Source organism: Xiphias gladius, chromosome 7 (genome assembly GCF_016859285.1).
Source record: "Xiphias gladius isolate SHS-SW01 ecotype Sanya breed wild chromosome 7, ASM1685928v1, whole genome shotgun sequence".
Lineage (NCBI taxonomy): Eukaryota > Metazoa > Chordata > Actinopteri > Istiophoriformes > Xiphiidae > Xiphias > Xiphias gladius.
This window is the reverse complement of record NC_053406.1, coordinates 17,301,733-17,328,183: the sequence shown is the minus strand read 5'-3', so window position 1 is coordinate 17,328,183 and position 26,451 is coordinate 17,301,733. Positions and strand designations below refer to the sequence as shown.

The 26,451-nt window shown below is 41.5% G+C and overlaps 1 protein-coding gene across 5 annotated transcripts in view; it reads right to left on the bottom strand.

Moving 5' to 3' along the window:
* Positions 1-26,451, bottom strand: part of cux1b (cut-like homeobox 1b) — a 63,221-nt gene that overhangs the window by 32,807 nt on the left and 3,963 nt on the right. For all 5 annotated transcript variants that reach the window (XM_040129927.1, XM_040129928.1, XM_040129929.1 and 2 more), the window contains exons 2-5: positions 12,693-12,803; positions 8,647-8,694; positions 4,712-4,790; positions 1,811-1,948 (exon numbers count right to left, since the gene is read on the bottom strand). In XM_040129927.1, coding sequence (XP_039985861.1) covers positions 1,811-1,948; positions 4,712-4,790; positions 8,647-8,694; positions 12,693-12,803 — 376 coding nt within the window. The remainder of the gene's footprint in view (positions 1-1,810; positions 1,949-4,711; positions 4,791-8,646; positions 8,695-12,692; positions 12,804-26,451) is intronic.

Sequence of the window (26,451 nt, the reverse complement as noted above, 5' to 3'; positions counted from 1 at the left end):
GGTGGTTTGACCTTTGCTTAAGGAACAGCGTTTCATATCCAGCATTCTTCCTCTGTCAGCACAGACGAAGGCCTTGGCCCCTATGGCTCTTGCCTAATCTTAACATCCATGACTGGTATAGAATATTCAATTTTCACCAACTGTAGATATGCTGTATTCATTAGGACTACATTAGTGCTGAAACCCCATAACCTGCTGACGGCTGAGCTCTGTAGGGGGCAGCCTGAAATAAATCTAACGCATAACTGGGGTAATAAATAGGCCTGTGTGTGTGTGTGTGTGTGTGTGTGTGTGTGTGTGTGTGTGTGTGTGTGTGTGTGTGTGTGTGTGTGTGTGTGTGTGTGCGTGTGCACGCGCGCGCTTCTCAGAGAAAGATATAAGTGAGTGAGACAATGATAAAGAGCATTGCTGCTCGCTGCCTTTGACTGAGGGCTCTTAGCACTTTGTACGCGTGTACGTGTGTGTGTGTGTTTGTGTGTGTGTGTGTGTGTGTGTGTGTGAGTGTGTTTGTGTGTGATTTAAACTCCAGTCTCACTGCTCTGACACATAATCAATAGAGGAGAGTCCCCTCAGAGCCCTCTTACCCCTTAACTGCTTAACTGAACTTTAAACATTTAGGTTGCAGGGATCAATGGCCCCTGCACTCTTTGTATGTGTGTGTACGTGTGTGTGCACGTGTGCAGGCGGGTCCGTGTGTGTGTTTAACAGGAGTGGGAGTTCCACAGTGTGTTTTGGGGTTTAAATATCCCCCGTCTATTGAGGCGGGAAGGAGGGATAAAGGATGAGGGAACAGGAAAATCAATGGCAGAATGGAACCCTGCCGCTATCGAGCTGTTCCAATTAACTCTCACTGAGGAAAGGGGGATTCCAAAACATTCCCCACTCACTCACTCTCCTCCTTTTCGGCTGAAATTACACTACTTACACTATTACTGCTTCTCACTCATCTCTCTGCCTTTGTCAGTTTTTCCATCTTTCTTCACCCTGAGGTAGCCTGTCGTTTTTTATTCATGAAACTGTGCCTCATGTTTTTTTTCCCCCTGAAAACCTATTTGAAAATGTAAAACCTTGTACATTTTTTGTGTTTTTGAAAAATTTATAAGGCATTAAAATATGTTCAAATATGGCCTTTCCCCTTGAAAAGGGCTTTAAAGATGTTTCTTTGAACTTATATTTGAACTTAGAAGATGTCTACATATCATCAACATGCAGAAGAAATGGTGAGATTATACTTCAAGTACAGCTGCAAAAACTGTGGCAACTTATTATTTGTCTCAGTTTTACAGATTAAGGATTTTGCTGCCAGTTTTCACATAAAAACTTTTAATGTAAACATACTTTTACTTTTTAGGAGTTTGGAATTTCGCAACCTAGCAGCAGTTACAAAATCTTAAGAACATTTACACATTACTACTTCTAGCTAGATCCCAAACTGAAAATGTGCTCAGAAACAGCAAAATTTCATAGCCAAAGTACTTCCAAATGACAGGCAGTTATCAAGTAAAACTGAATATTAAGTTCAAGCTCAGACTTAGCTAAATGGTTCACTCTACACCTGCCCACATCCATCCTGAGTTTTCACTTTCACTCCAGGTTACTCTGTATGAATTCTCTCACTGTCCACCTGCTTAGTTTTTGTTTTGGTCACATGGGTGTAACTGGTCATAATGGTAAAAGAGATGCCATATGAGACAGAAATACTAAAAATTTGATATGTGATTATCTATGATTAAACATGTGGCCTATATCCATGCCCCTCTCAAAGTTAGCTCATCCAAAATGTGTGCATCTGGATGGATCCCTCTCTAACCTTGGTTTTTGACCTCTGCAAACTCTTTGTTGTAGTCCTCCAGTGTCTCTCGAAGTTTGGTGTTCTCGGTCTCAATGTCGTGCATCCTCTGGAGCTTCAGCTGCAGCTGCTGAGCCAGCTCCAACACAGGTACAGGATCTGGCAGAGACAACATACACCACATTAACACAGTGCAAAGCAGATTACACAAACAAGGGCTGCAAGGTGGCGTAGTGAGCTAGGAATAACTACATCCAAGGCCCTGTGAGAGCGAATGTTTGCCATGGTGAAGTGTCCCTGAGCAAGGCAATGAATCTCTAATAGCTCCAGGAGAACTGTTTTGGAGCTGCCCTGACCTTTGATCTGCCTGTAAAGAATAACTGCTTACCGCAAGGACCAAAAAATATCACAATTACTAGCATTATTATGATAGTAGATGATAAGAGTTTTATGTACAATAACTGATGCATCTAATCTTGACTGTATCTGCAGAACTAATATTATCATCTGACACTGTATTATATCAGATTTATAAACAATGAGGGCATCTGTATATAGTTTAACATATATTTGAAAGTAAATTCTTGTCCGGTAAATTCACCAATAAGCATTTCATAAGATGCATTTTTGCATGCATGCAATGCATATTTCCCCTGTATTTTTCTTAATTCAGGTTCAATATATGTTGTGTTTGTGTTTTTATTCATGGCTATTATATGTAAATATTTTTTCCAGGTAGGTTTACTGTTCAAAGATGCCTGTGTTCTTTGATATTAAAGTTTAATGTTCAACTTGAAAACATTCTACCCTGGACATGTCTTTATCATGAGCCAAATTTGAATATTGTCTAATATATGTTGTTATTGAATTTAAATTATCCTCAAATATTGATATCAACCTTAAAAAAAATCCAGTATCGGTCAGGATCTACTGTAGATACTTACAAAACTTAGTTTACAAAAACTTCACTGATTAGAAAGAGAAGAACAGAACAGAGATTTGGCTTGCCACAACAGTTTAAAAACACACTATGCCGAAAGGTCATGGTTTGTTTTCACATTCTGTATCAACAAAACTGTATCCATAAAGGCAACTGAATGATACACTATCAGCCTTTGTATCAACAGACTATTGTCGAGTTATGAGATAAACTTTGGTTTTGTACGTGGAAAAGAAATAATCAACTGCTGACACAGCAAGAGAATTGGATAAGTGATACCAAAAGAGAGACATAGACAGTAAAATAGATGAGACACATTAACAAAAGAGATTACTGGGCTATGATCAGTTAAAATATTTTCTATGATTCTGCTTGAAAGCAAGAAAAAGAGAAACATGGGAGCAGACAGATGGACAAAGTGGAGCCGTAAAACAGGCAATGCAAAAGGTAAATAAGAGATTAAAGAAACAGAGATAGAAGGAAGAAAGACAACTTTCCAGAGGCATTTTACCAACATCTCTGTGAAAACACAGCAGGGTTAACTGTCAGTGTGATGAAGAGAGCCCTGTCAGTCAGGCCAATCACATCTGATTGGTGCTCATGGGTGGCAGACTGGTGACAGGCAGCCAAGAGACGCAGGCGATGCTCATCAGCATGCCAGCTAAAAGAGCAGTTTGTGTGTGTGTGTGTGTCTGTGTGTGTCTGTGTGTGTGTGTGTTTATGTGTATGTGTTGTACAGATAAGACGAACTGACAGCTTACAGCTGGGGGTAAGGGCTGTGTGTGTGTGTGTGTGTGTGCGTGCGTGTGTGTGTTTGTGCGTGTGTGTCTCATGTCTGACGCAGTTAGATATCTTAACTATGCTAATGAGAGATCAGCGGAGAACGATTGGGGAATTTCATGCTGATTTTGTGCTGTCAAGGTGACACACCATGCAGGGCTAAGCTCTGATACACACACACAGTCACACACACACACACAGACACACACACACACACACCTGTCACAAAAACACAAGTGTGCACTGGCATAGAGTCTCATGCAAATACACCCAAGTATAAACAAACACAAAGGAACAATAACTGCATACCCTGAATTTGGACTCCTATCTGCCTTGCCGCCCTTGAAAATCAACTTTCTCTCCATCTTATCAAACCTTTGTCCCTCACATAGGCCCTTCTCCAAATCAACTGTACAGCTTGTTAAAAGCAGTTTGACTTGTAGGCCACTAGTGCTGAACACTCTCGCCAGACACCTTTAATCTAAAGCAGAGCACACTGGGCTGACTAACCAGGCCTTCAGCTGATAGAAGACAGAACAAAACACACTGTTTCCTCTTTCAAGACTGCTGCATTAGTCAGGCTGGTCTGTGTCTGTGTGCGTGTGTGCATCAGGCATTACATCATTGTCTCGCTGCAAGTTAAGAATAGCCCCGTCAGAGCTGGCGCTGACTTATTGGGAACAGTACAATCCAAAGATATTACTGTAGGTCTATCCATGTGGGAATATGATGACCTCCTTACGCTATAGATGCACTCAACTCCTCTCTCATTCCTACATACACAGCCCCTCCTGGGGTCCCATACAGCTGAAAATCTCCAACCAGTAGCACTGTGTATGTGTGTGTTCTGTAACACCCTGTGCTGCATGTCCCTCCTCAGCCTCAGTGTGCTGAACGTGACTGCTCATGCGTGCGCTTCGCAGCAGCCAATCTTGGGCGCACTTGTCATCCATATCAGGACGCAACTTCTGTTAAGACCCTCTAAAGGCTACAACACTGAGGATGATCTCGTAGGGACATATTAAGGCGTTGCACACGCCTGGATGCGGAGAGAAGTAGCACCAGAGGGATGGTGTCATGCTTCTTCTCTTCCCCCGTTGGCGCTGTCTGCATGAATAAAGGGGTCTCTTGATTATGTTTTTGGATTCAGGAGGTCTCTAGACAACCACTTACACAGACACACACATCAAACATAGTCTTACCTGGGACATCGATTATTTTCTTGTACACGTTCAAGAAGGCGGCCTCTGCTTCTTTACTTCTCTTACTCAAGGCATCGATCTGGAAAGAGAAAAAAGTAATGTTTAATTGTTAGCCACACCACCTCAGATCAGAGTGTCACATCCTTAGACCCCGCAGGCCCATTAATTTCACGGTAAGAGTAGTCCACATATCTGTCTATCCTCACTATGCATCGGTATGTTGCATGAGATCGCGGTTGTCTTGACAGTGGCCGCGTTGGTGTTTCCTTCCCGTGAAGTCAGTTCAGCTGTTCAGCCGATGACGGATGCGTTTCGTTTGCCGCGTGCCCATGTTTGTCTGTCCTCGAGTGAGTGCGCCTAAGTCCATCGGTCGGTGTGTGTGCGCGTGTGCACGCGCCTGAATACGAGTGTGTGTGTGTTCGTTTCCCCTCCAGCACGCTGACATCATTAAACAGCTGGCTCAGTCTTTCCAGCCACAGCAGGGGCAGATTATTCAGTCAGCTCTTAACAGCAATACAGTGTGGATCCATTACTGATGCAGCCATTAACACAAGAGGGCACGGCATGCATTCCATCACCGATATTATGGAAATGGACAGTATTAGAATGGATCCATAAGAGATTAATTCTAAAATCACACTGAAGGAACTTTTACACTGTTGTCAATGCTGAAACATGAGGCAACAAGCTCTACTATAGTCTCTGTGTCACACTTCAATATGAAAAGCAGACAGAGTAGGCGAAACGCATCTGAAATCAAATCTAAATCGAGGGAAACAGATGCCAAATAAAGACATTCAGATGGTGCTACTGTACTGGGCAGAGCTACAGCTGACTACTCTGGCTCATGCGCTCAGACTAAACAGCCTTGTGTTTCTCTTCCAACTCCTCCAGCACATTCACTGAGAAAAAAGGAATAAAGACAAAAGCCTATATAAGTCGAAATATAAAGTCTTCACATTCTCAGCCAAGCCAGTAGTGTAGCTGATGGGTGGTTTAGGGGTCCTTGCCACTGTAAACAGAGCAGGCTACATGTAATACTGCCTGGACTCCTATGGGAACCTAATAAATCTCTTCACATGGCTTTGATTCATCTCTAGTTTTTTAGCCGCAAAACATCTGGCCTTGAGTAGGCTGGTGCCAGCACCCCCCAACCCCCCACCCCCCTCCCCATTTTATTTCTCTATGTGTTTCTCTCATTCTCTCTCTCAAATTCTCATTCTTGCCACTTCCATGCTCTCTTGACTCATTTTTTTTTCTTTCCCTCAATCATTTTCAGTGTCAGTCTTTCTCACATGTTTCTCTGTCATATACTTATGTCTCTCTGGCATGCACAGGGCTTCTCTCTCTCCCTCCCTCTCTCTCTCACAAACACACATCATGCTGCATCATGTACTTTAACCTCTTCATGTGCTGTGTGACACTGAGCGATCAGGATCCTCAAATGCAAGGCCACTAATAGGAGATTACTAATGCTGAGTACTAATACCTCTCACACACCAACACCAAACCTGTTCATCAGTGTCAAAATGTGTGTCCATGTGTGTATATGAGAGTATGTGAGGTTCACAGTACCACAACCCAATCTCATGATGAAGATGACACACACACACACACACACACACACACACACACAAACTAACGCAAAAAATGATCTGCCGATGGCAGTGAAGGAAGCCAGCTGCGTGACTGTACAATGACTGGGCCAAGGTCAGTGGTACAGCAGCTTTATATAGCCCAACATGGGAGGCAGGAAATAGACATTTAATGTAGGACACACCCTACAGTTAGAGGCAGGTTAACTGCGGGACCAGAGCCATTAGAAGACCACCCAGGATTTGCAAATACAACCCTGCTGTTCCAAACTGCAGCTCTTTCAACCAATCCCAATGACATCTGCTATTACATGCTCCCCTACCCCCATCCCACACACGCACAAACACAGACCAAGCCAAACAAATGAAGTGACACAAATGATACCTCACCAGTATCAGTAGGTTACCAATGAGAAGTGCTTGCAATTGCAAAAGGTATCCCTGACACATCCACACACACACACATGCATACATACGTCAGCACCTTGTGCCACCATCACTCAGCACTGCCTCACTCCCCTATCTAACCCATAGTGTGTGAAGGGCATCAGCCTGACCTGCGTGCGTGCGTGTGTGTGTGTGTGGGGCCCCAGTGGAGTCTGATAAGGGGAGGCTATGGGAAGCAGAGACTGAAGCCTTGGATAATGGAAAAGCTTATCTGATCGATGGACCAACAAGGAACACTGAGCATGCAACACACAAACACACACACGCACGTATACACACGCACACGCACCCACACACACACACCCACACACCCACACACACACACACACACACCGTTTACCAAACTGAAGCCTCATGGAAACAGCACTTTTATTGGTAATAATTATGACCCGAGGGCATCCACCTTTCAATGACAAAGATTAAACAAAGATTAAACAGAGTATCAAGACCCCCAAGTTCCTGGGCTAAAACTTTTTATTGTTCTGTCTGGGTTCCACATTCACTTAGTAAAGATTCAAGCTCCTGGGTAAAATGCTTAAAGATGAGTTACTGTGGGACTGCAACAGGAAGACCCTCTGGTTTCTGGTGCTGTCTTGTCCTTGATCAAAGCATCGAGGGGTAAGCAAACAAAGCCAGGCTAAAATTACACATTCTCAGAGCTACTCATGTTGTGGCATGCAAGCGTGTAGAATAGTCGACTGATTGATGGGCTGCTCTAAGACTGGCGCGGGTGTACAGTATTATCTCAATAATCATAAGATAATGTCTTTCTCAGTTCCGCGACCACCCACTAAGCGCCTCAGCGTGTTCTGGTGTGCACGCCGTTGAGGTGTGTCAACATGAGGATGGTGGAAACAGCTGACAAAGCCCCAATTATACTGCTGCCGTTTCTATTCTCTAAATAGACTGTGGATCATCAGCAGAACATGGTGGAACCACTATAAATTACAGCATTTTTACATAACCACTGGCTGTGGTTGCTGCTCTAACATAAGAATATGGAAACTAACCCAGTGTTAAACTGTAATGTTCTATGGCCAGTAGCAAAGCAGCCCTGTCACTATCTATTGAGATGATTTTGCTTGTGCACATGTGTGCGTTTTCGTGTGTGTGTGCTAGGAAAGAGATACTGTTGGACTCAATGTCCACCCACTCCGACCCCGAATAACGCCCCAGTCTAAACCAGCCGCTTCCACTCCTACCCTCTGACTTTCACATATGGGAGTGAACTGGAAATGCATGGCTGCCAGTAAGGAGGAGTCATGATGGAAATAGGCCAAAATGATGGAGGAGGAGATAGAGAGGAATGGTGGGAGATGATATAGCACACACACACACTCTTATAGGACAAGGTACATAAAAACTTAGATTCAACATTAAATTGAAAATAAATAAATGTGCCACAATGAAGAAAAATGGCTCACGATTTACTAGATCAACGAAAAACAACAAATAACTCTACCAAATCATGCAGACAAACAAAGTCTGAGGAAATAGCATTTGGTGAGTTCTGACTGGCTAGAGCCAGGGTTTTGTGGTGCCTTTTTTTGCAGGATGCAATTTAAACACACCCTCTGGCTACAGGACTTCATGAATAGGACAGAAAATCAAGAGCAGAGCAGAGCAAAGAAGAGGGGGAGAGGAAAGAGGGGAAATGAGATAGTGGCAGGAGAAAGAACAGGAGATGGCAGAGAGAAGAGAGGAGAGAGAGAAAAGAAACAACAATTTACGAGGAAAGACGAAAAACGGAAAACGGAGAGAAGGGGACTAAGAGATGGAACAAGACCAGTCAATGAGAGTCAAATTGGCTTTATAAAATGCACTGTTTCAATTCTGTGCTGGGGCATGTATGTTTATCACTATTTCAATATAAATTCTCAATAACACACTCACCTCTCCTTGGAAACTCTTGAGCAAGGGAGCAACCTGTTTCCGTAAATCCTAAAAAATAAAGAGAAGGGTAGGTTAGTCAGTCTCAAAAATGAGATAATCAGCTGATCAGTTTTTAGTCCTAAAATAATATAAATACACAGGAACATGTGGCAGTGATGTTCAGGAGCACTGACAACTTAATAAGTTTTACTGAAGTAGACCATGTTGTGATCAAATAAGACACTCATTATTTCTACTAGCGACCATTCTTGTCACTGCCAATGAATAAAGAGTAGTGCGTGAGTGAGTGATGAACATGAGGGTAGGGATGAGGCCAGGTTTGTACCCTGAGGTGCTCTAGTTGACTGCGTTTCTCATAAGAACAGGTGCAGCACCACCTGGGCCACCCAGAGGCCCCCCTAGTGCGTGAGACAGAGAGTGAATGAGCCACAGCATAGACCTACAGTTAATGCAAATTGTCTCCGCGCACCAAGTTTTTGACTATAAAGCAAATGCTTTTCATCTTGCAAGTACCATTGCATGACTTTCCAGTAGGAGTCAGCGGTTTCAGATTAGATAGCCAGTCGAGTATGTATCAGGGGAACATGCAAATCACCATGCTGTTAGCTGAGCCTACATCCTGACAAACTGAACTGGAGCGTATGGTAAAAAGCACAGCAGAATAGGACATTCTGTACAGGAACATTTGATTTGCACAGTTTGTGGACACACACATACTCAAAAAACTGCCTAATGAAGATGTGAAGTAGGGCAACGACAGATGTGTGCTTGTGAGACTCTGCACCTTTTAGAAACCTCTGTCTAAAAGCATAACCGATACTGCAGGAAGCGAGCATCCCAAACTGATCTGGGACCCGTGTTTGGGCCTGGCCTAATCCCAGGTTGATCCAGACAGGCTGCGTGTCTGCGACTGAGGACAGGTCATGACCTCGGTGACCCTACCCCATTGTTACCTCATCAGGGGTCGTTGTGGCTGTTTGTCTGGGCCAATTCAATATTCCCCTGCTGGGGATAATGACACCCCCCCACACACACACAAACACACACCCACCCACACCCACCCCCTTACTGCACTAGCTCTCCCTTTCTCTCTCTCTCCTACATACATACACACACACACACACACACACACACACACACACACACACACACACACACACACACACACACACACACACACACACACACACAAGATAAGAATGCACAGAAAAAACACCCACACAGAAACACCAGAGAAGTGTCAGTTCTGTCATTTGCATTGGTTATTTATTATATCCCAATTTTTCTTTTCAGAATTCAGTTTCCTTTCACAGTTAGTTTATGGATGAGTTGCACGTCTTCCTGTTTGGATTAATAAAAATGATTTTTGTTATTATATTATTGATCTTTAGTTTAGGTTCCATTGTTTTGTCAGAACCAAGCAAAATGTGCTCAAACATCTGTCTGCATTTGCATAAGACCATTTTTATTTCACTTTTTTAGATTTAGTGTGTTATTATCACCGTGGGTTTAAATTTATATAAATATTTATGTATATACTGTGACAAAAAAAGAAGCCTCTGTATAATGTAATGCAGTCTAGTCTAGTAGTCCTCCAATAATTACTACCTTTGTTCAAATCATAATCTTCAACTTCTGTTGAGACTGTGTGTACATGAAGAGCCGACTCAACACTACCATCATTTTTTAAACAACAATTTGAAGTTGCTGTATTAATCTTGTTGATTTTTTAGGCCAAGTCAATTAAATTCCTAATGTTATTTGAAATTAGATGTTGATCTTCCCAACCTGCATTTCTGTAGTCCAAGTTTAAGGGATGACTAAATACTGAAGCAACCTTGAAGGACCTATACACACATTCAACAGCACACACTGAACACACAAAAACTAACACATTCAAATAACATGTAGAGGTAAGCTACTCCTTTTGCTGAATACCCGAGCACTGAACCCCCTTGGTCCACTCTCTAGTGCTCCGCCCCCTTGCCCCCTCCACTTCCTAAGATTTATGACCATATAACATAACAATGCACACAGACACCGTGGTCAATCTTTGTGTGACTGTTAGTGTGTGTGTGTGTGTAGTGAAGGGAGTGGAGGGGGGCAGGCAGCAGGAGATGGATGACTGGTGTGTGAGCTGCCGGCAGACAGCAGACAGGCCAGCCTGAGGAATCCTCCAGGGAGTATGGAACTCACATTTGCTGTCTGTCTGCCTTGCAGCTAAACACAAACGTGTATATGTGCATGTGTGCACATACACACACAAGCACACACAAAGTTGTTTTACTACCACTGCCTCTGGCGAGCAATCTCTGGGACATTTTACAACCATTCCCACCCTTCCCTTTATAACAGTGTAGTAGAGGATTCTTGACTATCTAAAAGGAAATTAAGAACTGGATGAATAATTCAGGCAAATTTAGGAAGCACAGTGAGAGGTAGTCCCAAAAAAAAAAAAAAAAAAATTAAAAAATTAACAATTTGTCAGTACTAATGAATTATGAAAACTTTGTTTTCACGCTGCATTTCTTTGCACTACTTTCAAAATGCTACAAAAGCCTGTGTGTGTGTATGTGTGTTATTATGCAGACCATGAGTGCAGTTCACGCCGAGTACAGCTCAGCAGACTAGACACAGTCAACGTGGGCTGGTCTCCTGGTTGCTGAATAATGGATCAGAGACAGACTCCCGCTCAGCCTAATGCAGTCTGATCTGATGTGACTGTGATCTCCACTGACTGGTGAGGACCACAGAGAGCTGACAGCCCACTCTATAGGCTGGTCAACCACACAGAGCCACGCATGAGACGAAAAACACAACTCCGCAAATGCGCACAAGATGATCGGGGCATTTTTAATCATGCACAGGCCATCACACGTTACAAACCAGCCTATTTGGTAGGCAGCCTTGATGTTTATACACTTCCAAACGCCGGGAGTTTTAGTGCTGATTCCTATTGAGCCTGTTACAGCCCTGTAATGAATCCTGTCGCTCGTCTGGCCTGGCTCAGATTCCTCCTCCACATACCAGGGAGATGCCAGGGGCCACACAGACGCCAGAGGAGCCTTCCTAAATCACAGCCTTGTTACACTGATGAATGCGTGTGTCCTGTTCTCTGATCTAGGCTATCTGCCTCTGTGTGTTTGTGTGTGCGCCTCTGCGTCTGCATGTTTTCTTTGTGTGCATGTTCTCTCTCTGCCTCTGTTTGTGTGCTTCTACACCTCTGCGTCTGTCTTGCCTCCCTGTTGCTAGTTATGTGGTTAAACTTGAAAATGAGATTAGAGATGAATGTGCAGGGTAAAGTGAAATTAGTGTCTTTTGTATGCAGGTACAGTTTCCTCGGTGTATATTCCTCTGCACTGGGTGGGCTACATGCTGAAGTCAATAGTCACAATGCACATCCTATGGTAGCTATAATAGACCTACTGTCAAATCCACCGAGAGTTGACAATTTTCTATCCACTGTCTACTCCATTCATACATAATTCATACTACCATCAATAATTCACCATGGTGACATTACCAATAATAACACAACAATACTTTGTTTTCACTGTGTGGTTTAAAATGTGTTGCCTTGGTAACAGAGATGAAACAAATATTCCCAGGAGGAGTGATGGGAACACAGGAACAGGACAGAATTCCCTCCTGATCCTACTTAGTAGTGTTGTCACAATCTCTTTCTCTCCCTCCTGCTCTCTCTCTCTCTTTCTTTCTGTCTTTCTCACTCTCACATACACACTCACGGACCACACTTTCTGCACGCATAAAAAACTAGGTCAGATAATACAAACTCCTGAGGGGTTTTCTGTTTTGTCTCTTTAGGATTTCAGGGAAACTAATGGAGAGACTATTTTTGGGAGCCAAGCCCGCATCTCTGCACCGTCTACTCCTCCCCTCCTTTCTCAGTAAATAATCATGGCTGAAGTTATGAGGAGGAGAACAGACACCGAGAAACACTGAGGCAAACTATGATTGTCAAAGAACTGCAGGATATATGCGTGTTTGTGTGTTTGTGCATGTCTTTGAATATCTGATTTTCTCACCTCTGGTGTGTTCTTCTTGAACTCGCGGCTCAGGTCGATTAGTTTCTTCCTGGACTGTTCGCTCTCGTCCTGTCTGTTGGCAAGCTGTGTGGCGGTAGCGTCTAGTTCTTTCTGCAACGCAAACACACACATTTTTTTTTAGTTTGCTAGGAAGCGAGCTGCACATTTATCATACATATCATTATTGTTACTATCATTATAATCAGCATCATTGTTGTCACTCAGGATAAAAAAAAGAAAGCAGACTCCTTGACCCAGCTGGCATGCTGCAGACTACCCGTCCTGCCTCAGCTGAACTTGGCCAGTATGTTGCGGCAGAGAACAGAACCACAACACCCATGTCCCGCCAAGGAAAACCCATCTACACTAGCAGTTTGATCTGCTACCAGCGCAAGCATTTTGTGAGCCACTCAGCCTGTCAGTCAATCAGTTACCACTGTGTTGGACAGGACAACTTCTGTAGCAATAGACTACTACACACGCAGTTCAAAACAATTATTGACTCTCTGTACCAGACGACCCCTCCCCTCCCCACATAACAACAACAGCACGATTATCAACAACAGCAGTGTTGTCAAGGCTGTGGCAGGGTCTGCCTTTATCCACATCCATTTTGCATTGTTATTAAAAGCTATTTATGGGACTTGTTCCAGATGATGGGCCAAGTGCTGACATTAACAAGACATTCAGGCCTTGTAAAGATTGTATCTCTTTCTGCTGAGTGTGTGAGTGTTGCTGGATTATGTTTCTGTTGGATTCTTGCCCTCTGTCACGCTCACTCCTTTTTTTACCCTCATTTTTCCGTACTCTCTAAAGATCATCCACTCACTCATTCAACCAGCATTTCCTTCTCCATTTAAATCTCTCTTGTCTCCCTTTACTCCACCTCCCCCTTTTCTTCTCCTCCCTCCCATCCACCTCCTGTGAGGCCGCCCACCCCTGAGAGTGATTAAACGCTGCTGAAGGGCCGTTATGCTAACTAACACACTAATCATTTAATACACACATTACCACAGGGGCCCTTGTGGCTCAGTCTGCTGACAAGGTCCCAAAACACACGCACGCATACATGCCCAACACACACAAGAAAATACAACCCTCTAAAGAAATAGTGTAATCAAGTACTAATTAGGAGATTTTTCCCCATCAGCATTAAGTTTAATTCCCAGTCCAGCCGTGATCTTGATTTATCCACAAACCATAAAACAAAACAAAAAAAAAAAAAAAAGGGACATGGTTGACTGTCCTCTGCAACGGACTTTACGCGGTAGCACAGGATGTTTGGGGGGGGAAAAAAATAAATAAATAAAAACTGCTCACTTGCTTACATGCCATCTTGCTCTCACTGCCCACGGAGCAGTTGATGTAGCAGCCTGTCTGCCCATGGCCATGGAGCAGCTGCACTATCTGTTAGTGAATTCGAGCGTGCGCAGAAGCTTGTGCAACGCTTGATGAAAGGAGGAACCTAATAAATTTTAATCATGTTAAATTAATTGTCAAAAAATGAATGCTCTAGTTCATGAATAGAGGTATAATTATTGTATTGGTAAAGATTAGCTACAGAGCAAGAACACAGGATAGTTGGTTCAAGATATTAACATCAAATTGGCAGATATTAATAACAGAATGATGCATTAGGCCTTTTAATCTAAGTCACTACAAAAGTAAAATACCAAAGATGACCGATAGAGTACAGGATTTTGAGTATGAAGTGCGTATGTTACACGCCTCAGGACACAATTAAGAACGTCAACTTGAAGAAAAAAGGTTGAGGTAGTTCATTAAACATGAATATACTGAAATGAAGTTTGGTTTGCATTACAGTGTCTGCACCATCTAAAGTCACCACTGCCTCTAAAACACTGTTTAATTCTTGTATACTTTCTATTCTTATTTCAGCTGTGGATTTATAGAAATAAGGACATTACCTTCACACTACATGACAACACTATTACATTATACAGAATTGTTCATGTTCTAGTTTTTTTAATGGTAGTACATGTACAGCTAATATTATTGCTTATTGAATTGAAATATATAACATTGTAAACCATATTGCCTTTGTTAAATTTACCAGAATGCTCTTTGAAATGCAAATTAGCCATACAAACTTCGGGTAAATTAATTTTCAACTAAATAGAGTTATCCAAAATTCTAAATTATATGACACATTAAGCCAATCTATTGGTCAAAATTAAATAATAAGCTCCGTTTTTGAGCAAAACAGAACCAACCACAGTCCTCCACTAGGGTTCTGCTTTAGGAGGTCATGTGCCAATCCCTGACGCCCTTGATTCTGTCCAATCCCTTTCCAATACCCTGCACATATCCCAATGTGTTACCAAATCCCCATCCCAAAAAAAAAAGAAAAAAAAAAAAAAGAAAAAAAAAAATTCTCACTGCTAAACTAAATAAACACACAACACATGAAAGAGGATTGATTCAGTGCCAAGTGGGCAAGTAATTATGGGCATGGTCTCAGTAAAAAAAAAAAAAAAAAGGAGCCTCAGACCAACCCAGTCAGGTTTTGACTATGCAGCAAACTCTCTGCCCACATCAGCAGACACAGGCAGACTTTACACTGATCTTGCTGATAGAGCGTAACATCCAAAAGTGCACAATCCCTGCTGCCTGCCCCCTGTTCACACACATCAAATCTTACTGACCATTAAGAGACCAATAACGTTCTGATTTTTAGCCACATATTTTCACACATGATAAGTTGTCATATTTTAGAACCTTAAGTTGAATACTGAAGAAATATGTTTGGGTGTTTGCTCTGCTGAATGCTGTTTTTTCAGATTTGGGGTTCTTAGCAAAATGGCTGAACTCTGGTCAGTTAACATGTTTAAAAAAAAATTGCAGACTAAAGCTAGAAACACACTGAAGATGTCCCTTTTCTCCGTTTACTTTTATTCTTTGTTTCGACATACTAGACAGATAAATAAAACATGTTTGTTTAAAATAATATTTAAGTTTATAGTTAAGTTAGTAACATTCTCTAATATGAGACTGTAGAATGTCAATATTAATTTCTCAAGTCTGATAAGGATAACCGTTCAAACTGTTTGAATTCTTTGCAGTGAGGACTGTTACTGCCTAATCAGTACAGGTACCTGATCCTTGCTAGCACCCACACTGCAGTTTATATTACTGTCATGACTAAAGATAGCATATAGCTAGACTAATAGATAGCTAAATAGAAATATGAAGACCTTTCATTTTTATAATGACCGCAATGGTCACATCTGTCACTATCCATCTAAAGTCATGACAGTGTAGACAAACAGCAACACTGTGTGCGGACTGGGTAGCTAAAACGACTGGGCAGAGCCTTGGCACATTTGAGTTTGAACAAATGAGTCAGCAGTGCAAATATGGCTACAGAATACTGGAATAGGTGTCAAAAATGAAAGTCCTAGTTATGTCACACATTTTAAACTGAATTTCTTATTTGGAGTCATCTATCCCCGGGTTTCTTTGGATTTTAGTAAAAAGCACTCACTAGAAGCATATAATTTAACCATTTTGTTGGCTTTATAAATCTCCAAACTTTTGGATGGGAATACTGTTAATGTTAGGCAATGCTGCTCTACAGGGGTTCAAGCCATCTGGCATACCACTTGGATTTTCTTTTGATCATGTTTGACATATATGATTGACATCATGCTAGTCTGATAGTCCATACAAATTAACATGCTTGACAAGCAGCCAAAACAAGAAACTCTAATTAAAAAACACAACAACATGCTAATTACCGGAGTCTATATTTTATACTACATAACTAATGTAATGACAAGAAATATAATTAAGAGCACCAAACAACATGCATGAAAAATCCCTGTCCACTGTGTTTGGGCCTTCAGGCACAGTCTCTGAGGTCAACACTCTCTGACTCTCCTTGTCCTGACTTTGAAATCTTTTACTTTTCCAATCTGAGAACAGTTTAATTTACTGGTGAATTAATTCATGTACATTAACTCCTGCACTATTTTTAAACCTGGCTATGGCTGGTTAGGATTGAACTGTCTAGTTTAGCAGAGGAAGGAATATGGTGTGTGCAGAGGAGCATTAAGTGGGCTGTAATGTCTGTGTGATTGCTGTAACAGCTCTGCTTGGCTTGGCTGGACTGGCCCACAGCAGCAGTCCCTGTCCTGGTTCATTTGGTCGTCTGGTCAGCTGTAAAGACGATTGGAACAGATTGCCAACAGTCCCTAGAGAGACTTCAACACCGACTTGGCCAAGAAGCCTCCCGCACACTGCTCCACACGCGTGTGCTCTCACATGAATGCACTCACAGCCCGCTGCAGTAACTTGGGGAGCCCAGTCTTTCCACATTCTTTTGAACTCTGTTTCAAAAGAGGAAGTCTGCTAACATGTTCGCCCAGCCTAGTGAATTTTGGCATGGTGAGCTATGTTCGCAGCTAGGAGGGGCGGTTGGGCCAAACAGAAATGAGTATCTCTCTGTCCCACCACTGTGATAATAATACTTATCACCAATAAAATTAGTCATGATAGTCACGGGTAAACAAATCCTATTACCACTGGCCGTCAGACCCAAGGTGTATGTGTGCGTATTTATCTCTCCTAATGAAATTCCTTCCACTCGTCTGCAGGCAGAGAGAGGCCTTCTATCTGACTAATTCGCTCTAATTACTCTAATGAGCCACAGGTGATGATACAGTGAGACTGATTAATTAAACGGGAGGCACCAATCAGGCATGTCTGATTATGCCAATCATATCGACTACAAACTAAATGAGATAACAGGAGACAGACGCACTTTAATTGAGGTATCAAAACTTCATGGAATTCTTTATGCCCTCACGCTCCGACGATGCCGAGACAGATAGGCTGGTGGAATGACAACAAAGTTATTGTTATGTACACAGTATGAAGTCAATCTGCAGCTGCTGTCTGTACTGCCACAGTGACCAAGAGTGCACATCGAGGAGAGAACACCACACAAGGATTTGCTTCAGATCTCATTCCCTGTAGAATAATTGGGACTGTGACTGCTAGAAACACTTTGTTTACACCTTGTCTGCAGTCACACATGCCAAGTAGTCTGCCACTACTCCTCTAGTCCAAACACAACGTAGGTTAACTGCTCCACATTTGGTGCATGTTTTACACATAAATCTAATGGGAGTACCACTCTTGAATTCAAGCCAGGCATAGAAAGATACATACAAAAATACATTTACTTCTACTCTATAACACTAACACCATATTAGTCGCACAACAGAAAAGGCTAATTTTTTAAAACAAAAGTTTTCTGTGTTCATTACAAAGTGAGATGCATTTTGAAGCCTCTGTACTTGGCAAAACAACACAGATGTTTAAGAGATGAAGTTTTTTTTCCTGCCAGTGCAGTCGGTAATCTTTCCTTTTATCTCTGACATGTCTGAGGCTGTTATGTGGTTATGATAGTAAACAGTAAAGGCGTCTGGAAAGATGTCTTATCTGAAATCTACGAGTCCTATCTTTCAAACTCCCTCTCCATATTCCCTCACAGCGTTCCAACTCCTATGCGATTGACTGTTCTGTATGCCAAACCTACTGTGTGGGGGTGGAGTCGTGGGGTGGCGGCTCAGTCAGGAGCAACAGCTACGCTTGCTACAATGACACGGTACATGATCACAGATCACAGGCACGCCCCCTCAAAACACAGCACAACAGCAGAACAGATAAGAGACTACAATCCTGGCTGCTTGTCTGCCTTCCTACCTTTGACATAGCGGGGTGCATAACTTTAAATGTGCCAGTAGACGCTGTTTTCACAAACCACACCGGGTTTGAAGACGCAAGTCATATCCTCCTGAATCTCCGTTTTTGCTTTTCCTCTCACCCATTGGAGTCAAAGCCACAAAGTTTTCTTTACCAAAACTAACACAATAGTTTCACTGTGACAACTGAGGTCTGCACACTTTTTTGTGCCTGTTTGTGCAACTGTTTGTGCATCTGTGTTTTTGTTTGCAGAGCAGTTGGGGGGCGGGGGTCAGCCTACCACTCTCCACAGTCTAACAAGATGCTTGTGGTCCCTGAGCATTTTGCTCCTTTTTCTGAACACAGATCCATATCTACCAACAGCACAGGAGCTGTCAAGACTCACCTCACTGATGCTGACGCAAGCCTGGATCAAAAACAGCCTTTTTACACCGCAGCCTCGTTTGTATTGATCCATGTTTCTCTGCTGAGAGACTGGTTGTTGTTTTATCTCCCCAACATCCAAGTCTTAACTCTCCTGAAGCTTACTGAGAGCTAGTCATTATTTTGCCTGACCTATTGTCTGAAAAAAGGTTTCAGAGGCCAGGCCTGAGCCTAAATACAAATATAATGAGACTAAGATGGTTTCTGGCATGGCGGAAGTGCAGCTCACTTGGTCTCATTTTGCAGAGTTCGAATTTAGCTAGAGGCCTGTGTCACAAAGGGTGAGTAGTGTGGAGTGTGCAATGGGAGGAGAGGGGTATGGCGATATGCTAGGGTGTAATGCATTGGTGAAAGGGCAAGATTTTTCATCCTTGCGTTTACAGGGTGGAACGGCTAGGATATTGAGATCTGAGATAGGATCAGAGGGTAGTGAGCTGTTTCAGCTACGATAAAGGCCACGCATTACAAACAGAGCACAGATATAAAGAGAGAGAGAGAGAGAGAGAAAGAAAGAGAGAGAGAGAGAGAATCACACCTCTCATCCCTGAATTAATGCCTCCATTCTGCCAGGACGCTATTCTGTGCCAGTGAGAGGAGATTGGGGAGGGGATGAGTGCACAGATATGGACTAAAAAATGGAAACTGCGATCATGGAGAGGGGCGATAGGGATTAATCAAGTCTGGAAGAAGAGTGGGGCTCTGCAGGCCCCGTAGCATATAAAAAAAGCTGTGGCCCAAGGACTCTGGCAAGGAATTGACATCGCCACTATTAGTTTATATGACATCAAATGCACATACAAGTAATCATAGGTGGATAATGACAAGGTCATAGGTGCAAGCTAGCAATGTTGTAATGTTGAAGACATCTGCTCATCATCCTACACTCATATTTAGCCTTGAATGTCTATGACTGCTGTAGAGCAGTGTTCAAAAGTGCTCTATTTTATTGAGATTTGATCTGTTCGTTAACCCTTTTGATTTGTATTAATTCACCTCCACATGCATTTCAGGACAACTAGCAGCTTCATGCTCTTGGGACAGTTACAGGACACTGAAAAAGGTATGCATCACTGTCATGTGCTTCTGGTACATTAAATCCCTGCTCTGCATGATGCCCTTTTTCCACATTTTAATTTAGCTGTGTCTATTTGTTGTATCCAGTAATTTTCTAGACGCCAGATGATGACACATCACCATGAGTTGTCCCATAACCTATAAAAGCAGAATGTTGACTTGTGCATAAATTAAAAGCATATATCAAAATTTCCCATTAGGTTAGATATATCTGGACTCTTTAATGTGTCCAGCCATTGCTGTCAGCATTTACTAGCGTGGCCTAGCCTTCTGACTGAGTTTGACACCCATGGTCTATATGATCAACGTCAACAGAACATATCCTGGGGCCAAGTCTTACTCAGCCTTTATGAGTAAGAGTTTTCTGCTCTGCTTGCATGACTTTTGAGAGGAAAAGGCAGAGAAACACAGTGGGAAAGAGAGAATGAGCATAGCTAATCCTTACAGTAATGACAGAATAATTAGCTTGCGTTAGGCTAAGTAATGCGTTGTAATTATATCATTTATTCTGTGTTGAGAGAATGTGATATAAAGCCTGCACAATGAAGGAAGAGGAATTGAGCTCGATGGGAAGTACGATGGAGCATGTGTAAGAGCTCAGGCTCTTTCTATTGATTGATCCAAACATCAAACGAACCACTAGAGTAATGGGGGGAGTGAAGGACAGCTAAAAGCTATTTGGAGCCTTCACTGCATAAAAGACTTGACCTGTTCCACACAGCCTACATATCAAAACCATCAAACAGCAATCAATAGACCAAAGCGGTCAACTCAACAAACCGTCACCCTACTAAAACATCAAACCCCCAGCCCAAGCGTCAGATGATAGGCTACACTCAGCTTATCCATTACCATCAGATAAAGAGGAGATAAAACACAGAGCCTAATCCTTTCATGTGTCGTGACAGCCACGGCAGCCTCCAAGGCATTCCTTCAGTCTGGCTCTCAAATAGTTTTATGGCGGAAGGCAGCCATTCAGTCAGCCAGCCAGTCAGTCAGGGCTGTTCTGGTCTGTTTGCCTTATTTCACAGTTTACACGCTGTTTTATAGGTAGTTATTATGGTCACCATGGTGATGCCATACGTTTTTATGGTCTTTTGGTCTGAGGGCAGAGAGTGTAATAAATGAAAAATCACACACACATGAAAACAAAGACTCACAAAACACACTCCTGCTGTGGAAAGGTCTCCTGTCCCTCCCTTCCTCCCTCCCTCAGTCTTTATCAGTCTCGCCAAATGCCTATCTCCCTACTTTCTGCTTCATGTGAAACATGGATAGGCTAACGTAGAATTGTCCTTTCTCATTCCACATCTGGAGCTGATCAGAGGGCCTCCTGGAAGTTGAGGCCTCTGGGCCTATTAATAACCATACCGCTGAACTCAGGGTCAGACAGCAGTCAGCGGATGAGCCTGTGTCTACTAAACACATAGTCCCTTCCCCCTTCCTCAAGAGGACAACTCTCACTTTTAAAAATGAGACGGGAAGCTACAGAGCTTAGCAATGTACATGCAGTTTTACAATTTTAACTGGGGCAAACAGAGACTCCTCCAGCTCAAGCAGGAGCTCACAAATAAGTAAACAAAGACTGAAATTTAAAACTTTGGACTTCACATTTGGTCATCCTTTAAAAATAAAACAATACATAAGCATAGGGAAACATCCTGGGCTAGTTGTGAGATAGTTTTCCCCCTCGAGTTGTTCTTGTTTTCTTTCCATGTCCAAACAAGTTCAAGTTCAAGGAGGCTAGACCCGTTAAAGGCAAGACAGATGGTGAAGTCATCATCAGCTAGCTCAAAAGGTTAGGCCAGTCAGACAGCCCAGGTCATACTGAGGTCTGCATGGTCAGACCACCTCTGAACCCTGGCTCCAGTCTGACAGCTGCTCAGGTCAAAGGTCAGGGAGAGGTTAAGGTGCTGTCTGAGGATGTTCAATGAATTTAACAGATACAGGACTGCGTCATTTGTCCAAAAATTCCCATGTTTCGGTCGACAAAGCCATGGACCTGCCCTAAGTATTTTAATTTTAAGTTATGAAAAGCTGGTGCAGGAATAATAGCATGGTGCTAGAAGTTAAAACTATTTAATCTTATTCCCAGCACAATTTAAATTAGTATCGCAAACATTACAATGACTTTGGTTTTAAATGAGGCAGCCTTTCATTAAATAATTATACCTCAAAAACTGGAAATACACATCAGTTTCCAAGTTTCTCTGAGCAAAGTTTCACCAGACTACAACCTAAAACTAAATCAGTTAATACCATACTGAACGCAGAGAACAATTTGTTAACCATAACCCTCCCCCATCTAACACACACATGCACGCACCTGTGAATACAGGGTAGTTGAATCATCATAATCGGTGGTAGTTTTCTGCTGAGCCTAGCCAGCAGACTGTGTTATTTTTAGAGGGCTGACACAGAAGCAGGCCGTCCACTTACTCTGTGAGCTGGCAGCAGGACCATCACAGCTTTGGTTGCTTTTAAACTACCAAAATGGGAATGAGCTCAACACAAACACTGCAAAGGTGTGGACACTTACAGAAATGAAGTTAGCTCAGATTCAGAGCCATTACAATTCCATTACTTTAACATTAGGCTCCTTATAACACAAGGTGGTGTATGAAAATGCCAAATCCACACACAGTTACTGACTGACCACGGAACAAAGGCCAGACAAACAATAAAATTCTTTATCTAATATAACATCTATAAACTGGTGTTAGCTTGTTATTAAAACAGCCATCCTTTATTCATCTTATAGATGTGAGGATAAATGCTGAATTGTACTGGAGAAAAAAACATCTACTACATTAATACTACAAGAGATTATAATCACACAATCGTATTAGTATGTGAAAGTTTGTTCTATCCCTCATTTCAAAGGTGAATGAGGTGATTTCAAGGTGTTGTAAAGATATACAATAAACTGCTCGTCCTTGAATCATTTTAACCCTTATTATTGCTTTAGAATAATAAAATACATGCAATAGAAAATCTCAAACTCCTGAGTTGGACTGAGTACAAGACAAAAGCAAGTGAAAAGGGAGAGAGTAACAGAAATTGGAGTGAGAACTGAGGCTAAAAGTTGAAGGCTGTTCCCATCTGATGTGTTAAGCCTGAAGGCCGGCTAAGGATCTGGCAACTGAAGCCATGATTGACATTGAAAATTACACAGAGTGAGCTATTAGCAGATAGCAAGCCATATCATAATTCAATCCCTACACCATCAAAGTGCACCAATATCATAATTCAATACCAAGAACCATTAGCTTGCAGCACACCAATATCATAATTCAATCCTGAGGCCATCAACCCTTGCCAATATCATAATTCAATACTTGGACCATTAGGACACACCAATAGGCCTATTAGAATTCAATACCTATGGTCAATGATCTAACAGGACACTGATACTGGAGTCATGGGTTGACATGGGATAAGGCCTGTACATAAGGATCCTCAGGCCTTATTTAGCCCACACTCCTAGATAACAGTGAGATAAACAACACTAAAATTAGGTAGGGCAAGTGGTTCACCAATAGCTTGGCTACACCAGGCGCTGAAGGCCGCAGAGTATTTGCTGCAGAAACAAATTTCAGCGGGCTTATGCAGAGGGACACGTTTGTGGAATAAAATGAAGCACTGCATTAGCTTCAAACTCAGCAGTGCACTCAGCCAGACTTGTCAAAAAAGTTTCGAACACTGGCCCCGTGTGTGTGACCGTCTGCAGTTGGTCTAAATTATCACATTGTGGTACCTTGTGGCAATGGGATTCCATTTCGTTTTCTGGTCCATTGCCTCTGTTTATATTTCCATGTTAACATCTTGTTTAACTCTTCAAAATACTGCAAGTCTCATCCAGGCTCAGCTTGTTGGGTCATCAGAAATTTGCATCGTAACAACCAATCAAATTTCTCTTACAGCTCTGATTTCTTTGGGTGCTTTAAGTCAGCTTTTCACCAAAGTTGTCATTATTCAAAGTTATGCTCACCACACATTTCTTAGGTTTCTTCATTTAACTCTAATCATCATGTATTGCATGTGTAAAATGACTCCGGAGAATGGAAAATGCAATAAAGAATGATGTATTACTGATAAATAATATAAATTACTCAAATGAAGAAGAGTTAATGAATCAACCATTGAACTATTTCAACAATTTATTAACCGTTTAAGTAATTCCATCTAGTAAAAATTCCCCCAGTCACTGGTTCCAGCTTCTAAGTTATGAAGATTTTCTGATTTTCCGCATTTTATACCATCGTTAACTGAATATATTTCAGTTTTTGACTACTGGCTGGACAAAACAGCAATGTAAAGACATCATATTGGGCTTCAGGATATTGTGACCGGTACAGATCAAACATTTAATCAATTAATCAATAAATGAATTGCTAGAGTTATCAAAAATAAAAATAATTGTCAGCTGCAGCTCTAAAGAGATGTTATGTTTCATGTTGAGTTGTATTATTTGTGGGTCAAATATCTCTGAAAATAGCAACATCAACAACAGGTATATAGTATTTAATAGAAAATTGGCATTTTAAATGAACACCTATCTCACCTTGATGAAGGTGAGATATCTTTTTCGTTGTAAAGGTTTAAGCTAAGAACAAAGCACTAGAAAAGAGTGTGCCCCTTAATTGTTTTGCTGTACATATGAGGCTGGTCTGCACCTCACTGTGTGTGCATTCTTACTTTACCAGTCATCTATGGGCAAGAGCAGACATTTTTTCCCCTTGGGATGCAAGATTTTTTGTTTACTGAAAACCTTACACTTAATATAACAAGATGAACAATAGACTATACAAGATTACATCGGCCTTATAGGCACCGTTTCAAGTGTAAGCTTGATTTTCAATCAAAGTGGGCAGCGTCCTCAAACCTACAAGTAGTAACGGCTAGTATATTCCAAAGTGAGCCTAAAGAGAAGTGTCCAGTCACTGAAGCCCATGCCTTCTCTACCGGAATACAGAGCAGCAGCATAATGGATGCTTCTGTCATGAGATACGGTGAAACTCTATGATGCTGTAGGTGAGAGAGACTCCAAGTGGGTCTGTAAGTAATGCCTGCCACTTGAAAATAGGTCTCTGGAAACTGCCCCCTGTGCTCTTGTTGCTGGTTGGTGGGTGGAAGTTCTGTCTGTGTAGTTACATTAAAGTGTTTTAGTATTATGTGGTAGAAAAACATAAAAAGACAATACATCAAGATTTTTGGATGATTTTGAGACACATCAAATATAAATTTCTATCACATTTGGATGAACAATAAAGTTTTTTTCTGAATATAATCATAACTAAAGAGCTGCTCTGTGATATTTTTGTAAGACTAGAGTGCATGTTACTGATTTCCAGTTGATAAAAATACAGTACACACTGCAGCCTGTAGAGAGTTTGAACACCACAGCTGGAAGAAATTAATGAAATTTTATTTAAGTATTGACTGACTACATCAAGACAAAAATTACTTGAAAAATATTGTCTTCACACCTTTAAAAGACATTTTTATTTTTATAATTTCTTTAAGACTGTAAACTTGCGTAATTTTAATGGTTCAAGGTTTGAGCCAAATGCACATATTTTGGTAATTTCACATTACCCGAAATAAATGTCCTAAAAACAAAATAATTTGAGGTGGCATTAAACCAAATAGAGCCAACTGTTTATAAAACAATACCACAAGTTTGATATCCTACATACTCAAACTGAAACTATAAATTCTGTGGCTATTTTTGCCCAAAGCTCAAGTTTCTGCAAAAAAAAAAAAAAAAAAAAAAAAGGAGAAAAGCATTTGTTTTACTGACCAAATTCAAAGCTTTGAAAATATAGATTTTAATCGAATGCCAAGTAATAATAATAATGATACCACCATAACATACATCCTCTTTACATCACATGTTTACACAGCTTCCATGTCCTCCACCCTGAAAACATCAACCTATCGGTCTCGGAACGTTTCAGAGCAGTAGGAACTTTACAAAGTAAACATTTTTGAAGTTAGTTGAAAGCAGTTAATAATCAGCTTTCACATACTGTGATGTACACAATTGGCCTGTGGAGGAATACTGTCATTTAATTTTTTAACCGCTCATAATAACTGTTGTGAAATCAGTTGTGATAATACATTTTAAAGTTCTATAATACATGACAGACAGTACAAGAAAAAAAAAATCACCATACTGACTGTCTTTGTGGTGTCATTTGACCCAGTTTTTTCAGTCATATCTCAGTATATAATCTTTGCATATACTACAACTAAATATTGTCAATTTCTGAAGGAGATAAAAACAAAAAATAGTTTTTGGAGTTAAAGAAGAGGCAATCCCTGTAACTAAATGGTAATACTACTTAGTATTATGACCAGGATTATTATCAATGATGTCCATTTTTTTATATTATCTTATGTCATCACCTGGACCATCTTTAGGCCAAGCAGTTCGAGTGAAATATTTCAACATTACTTGATCTAAAATTACAAATTGTGGAAACAAAAACGTGATTTTTTTTATCATTTGCAGAGACTTCCACACCTT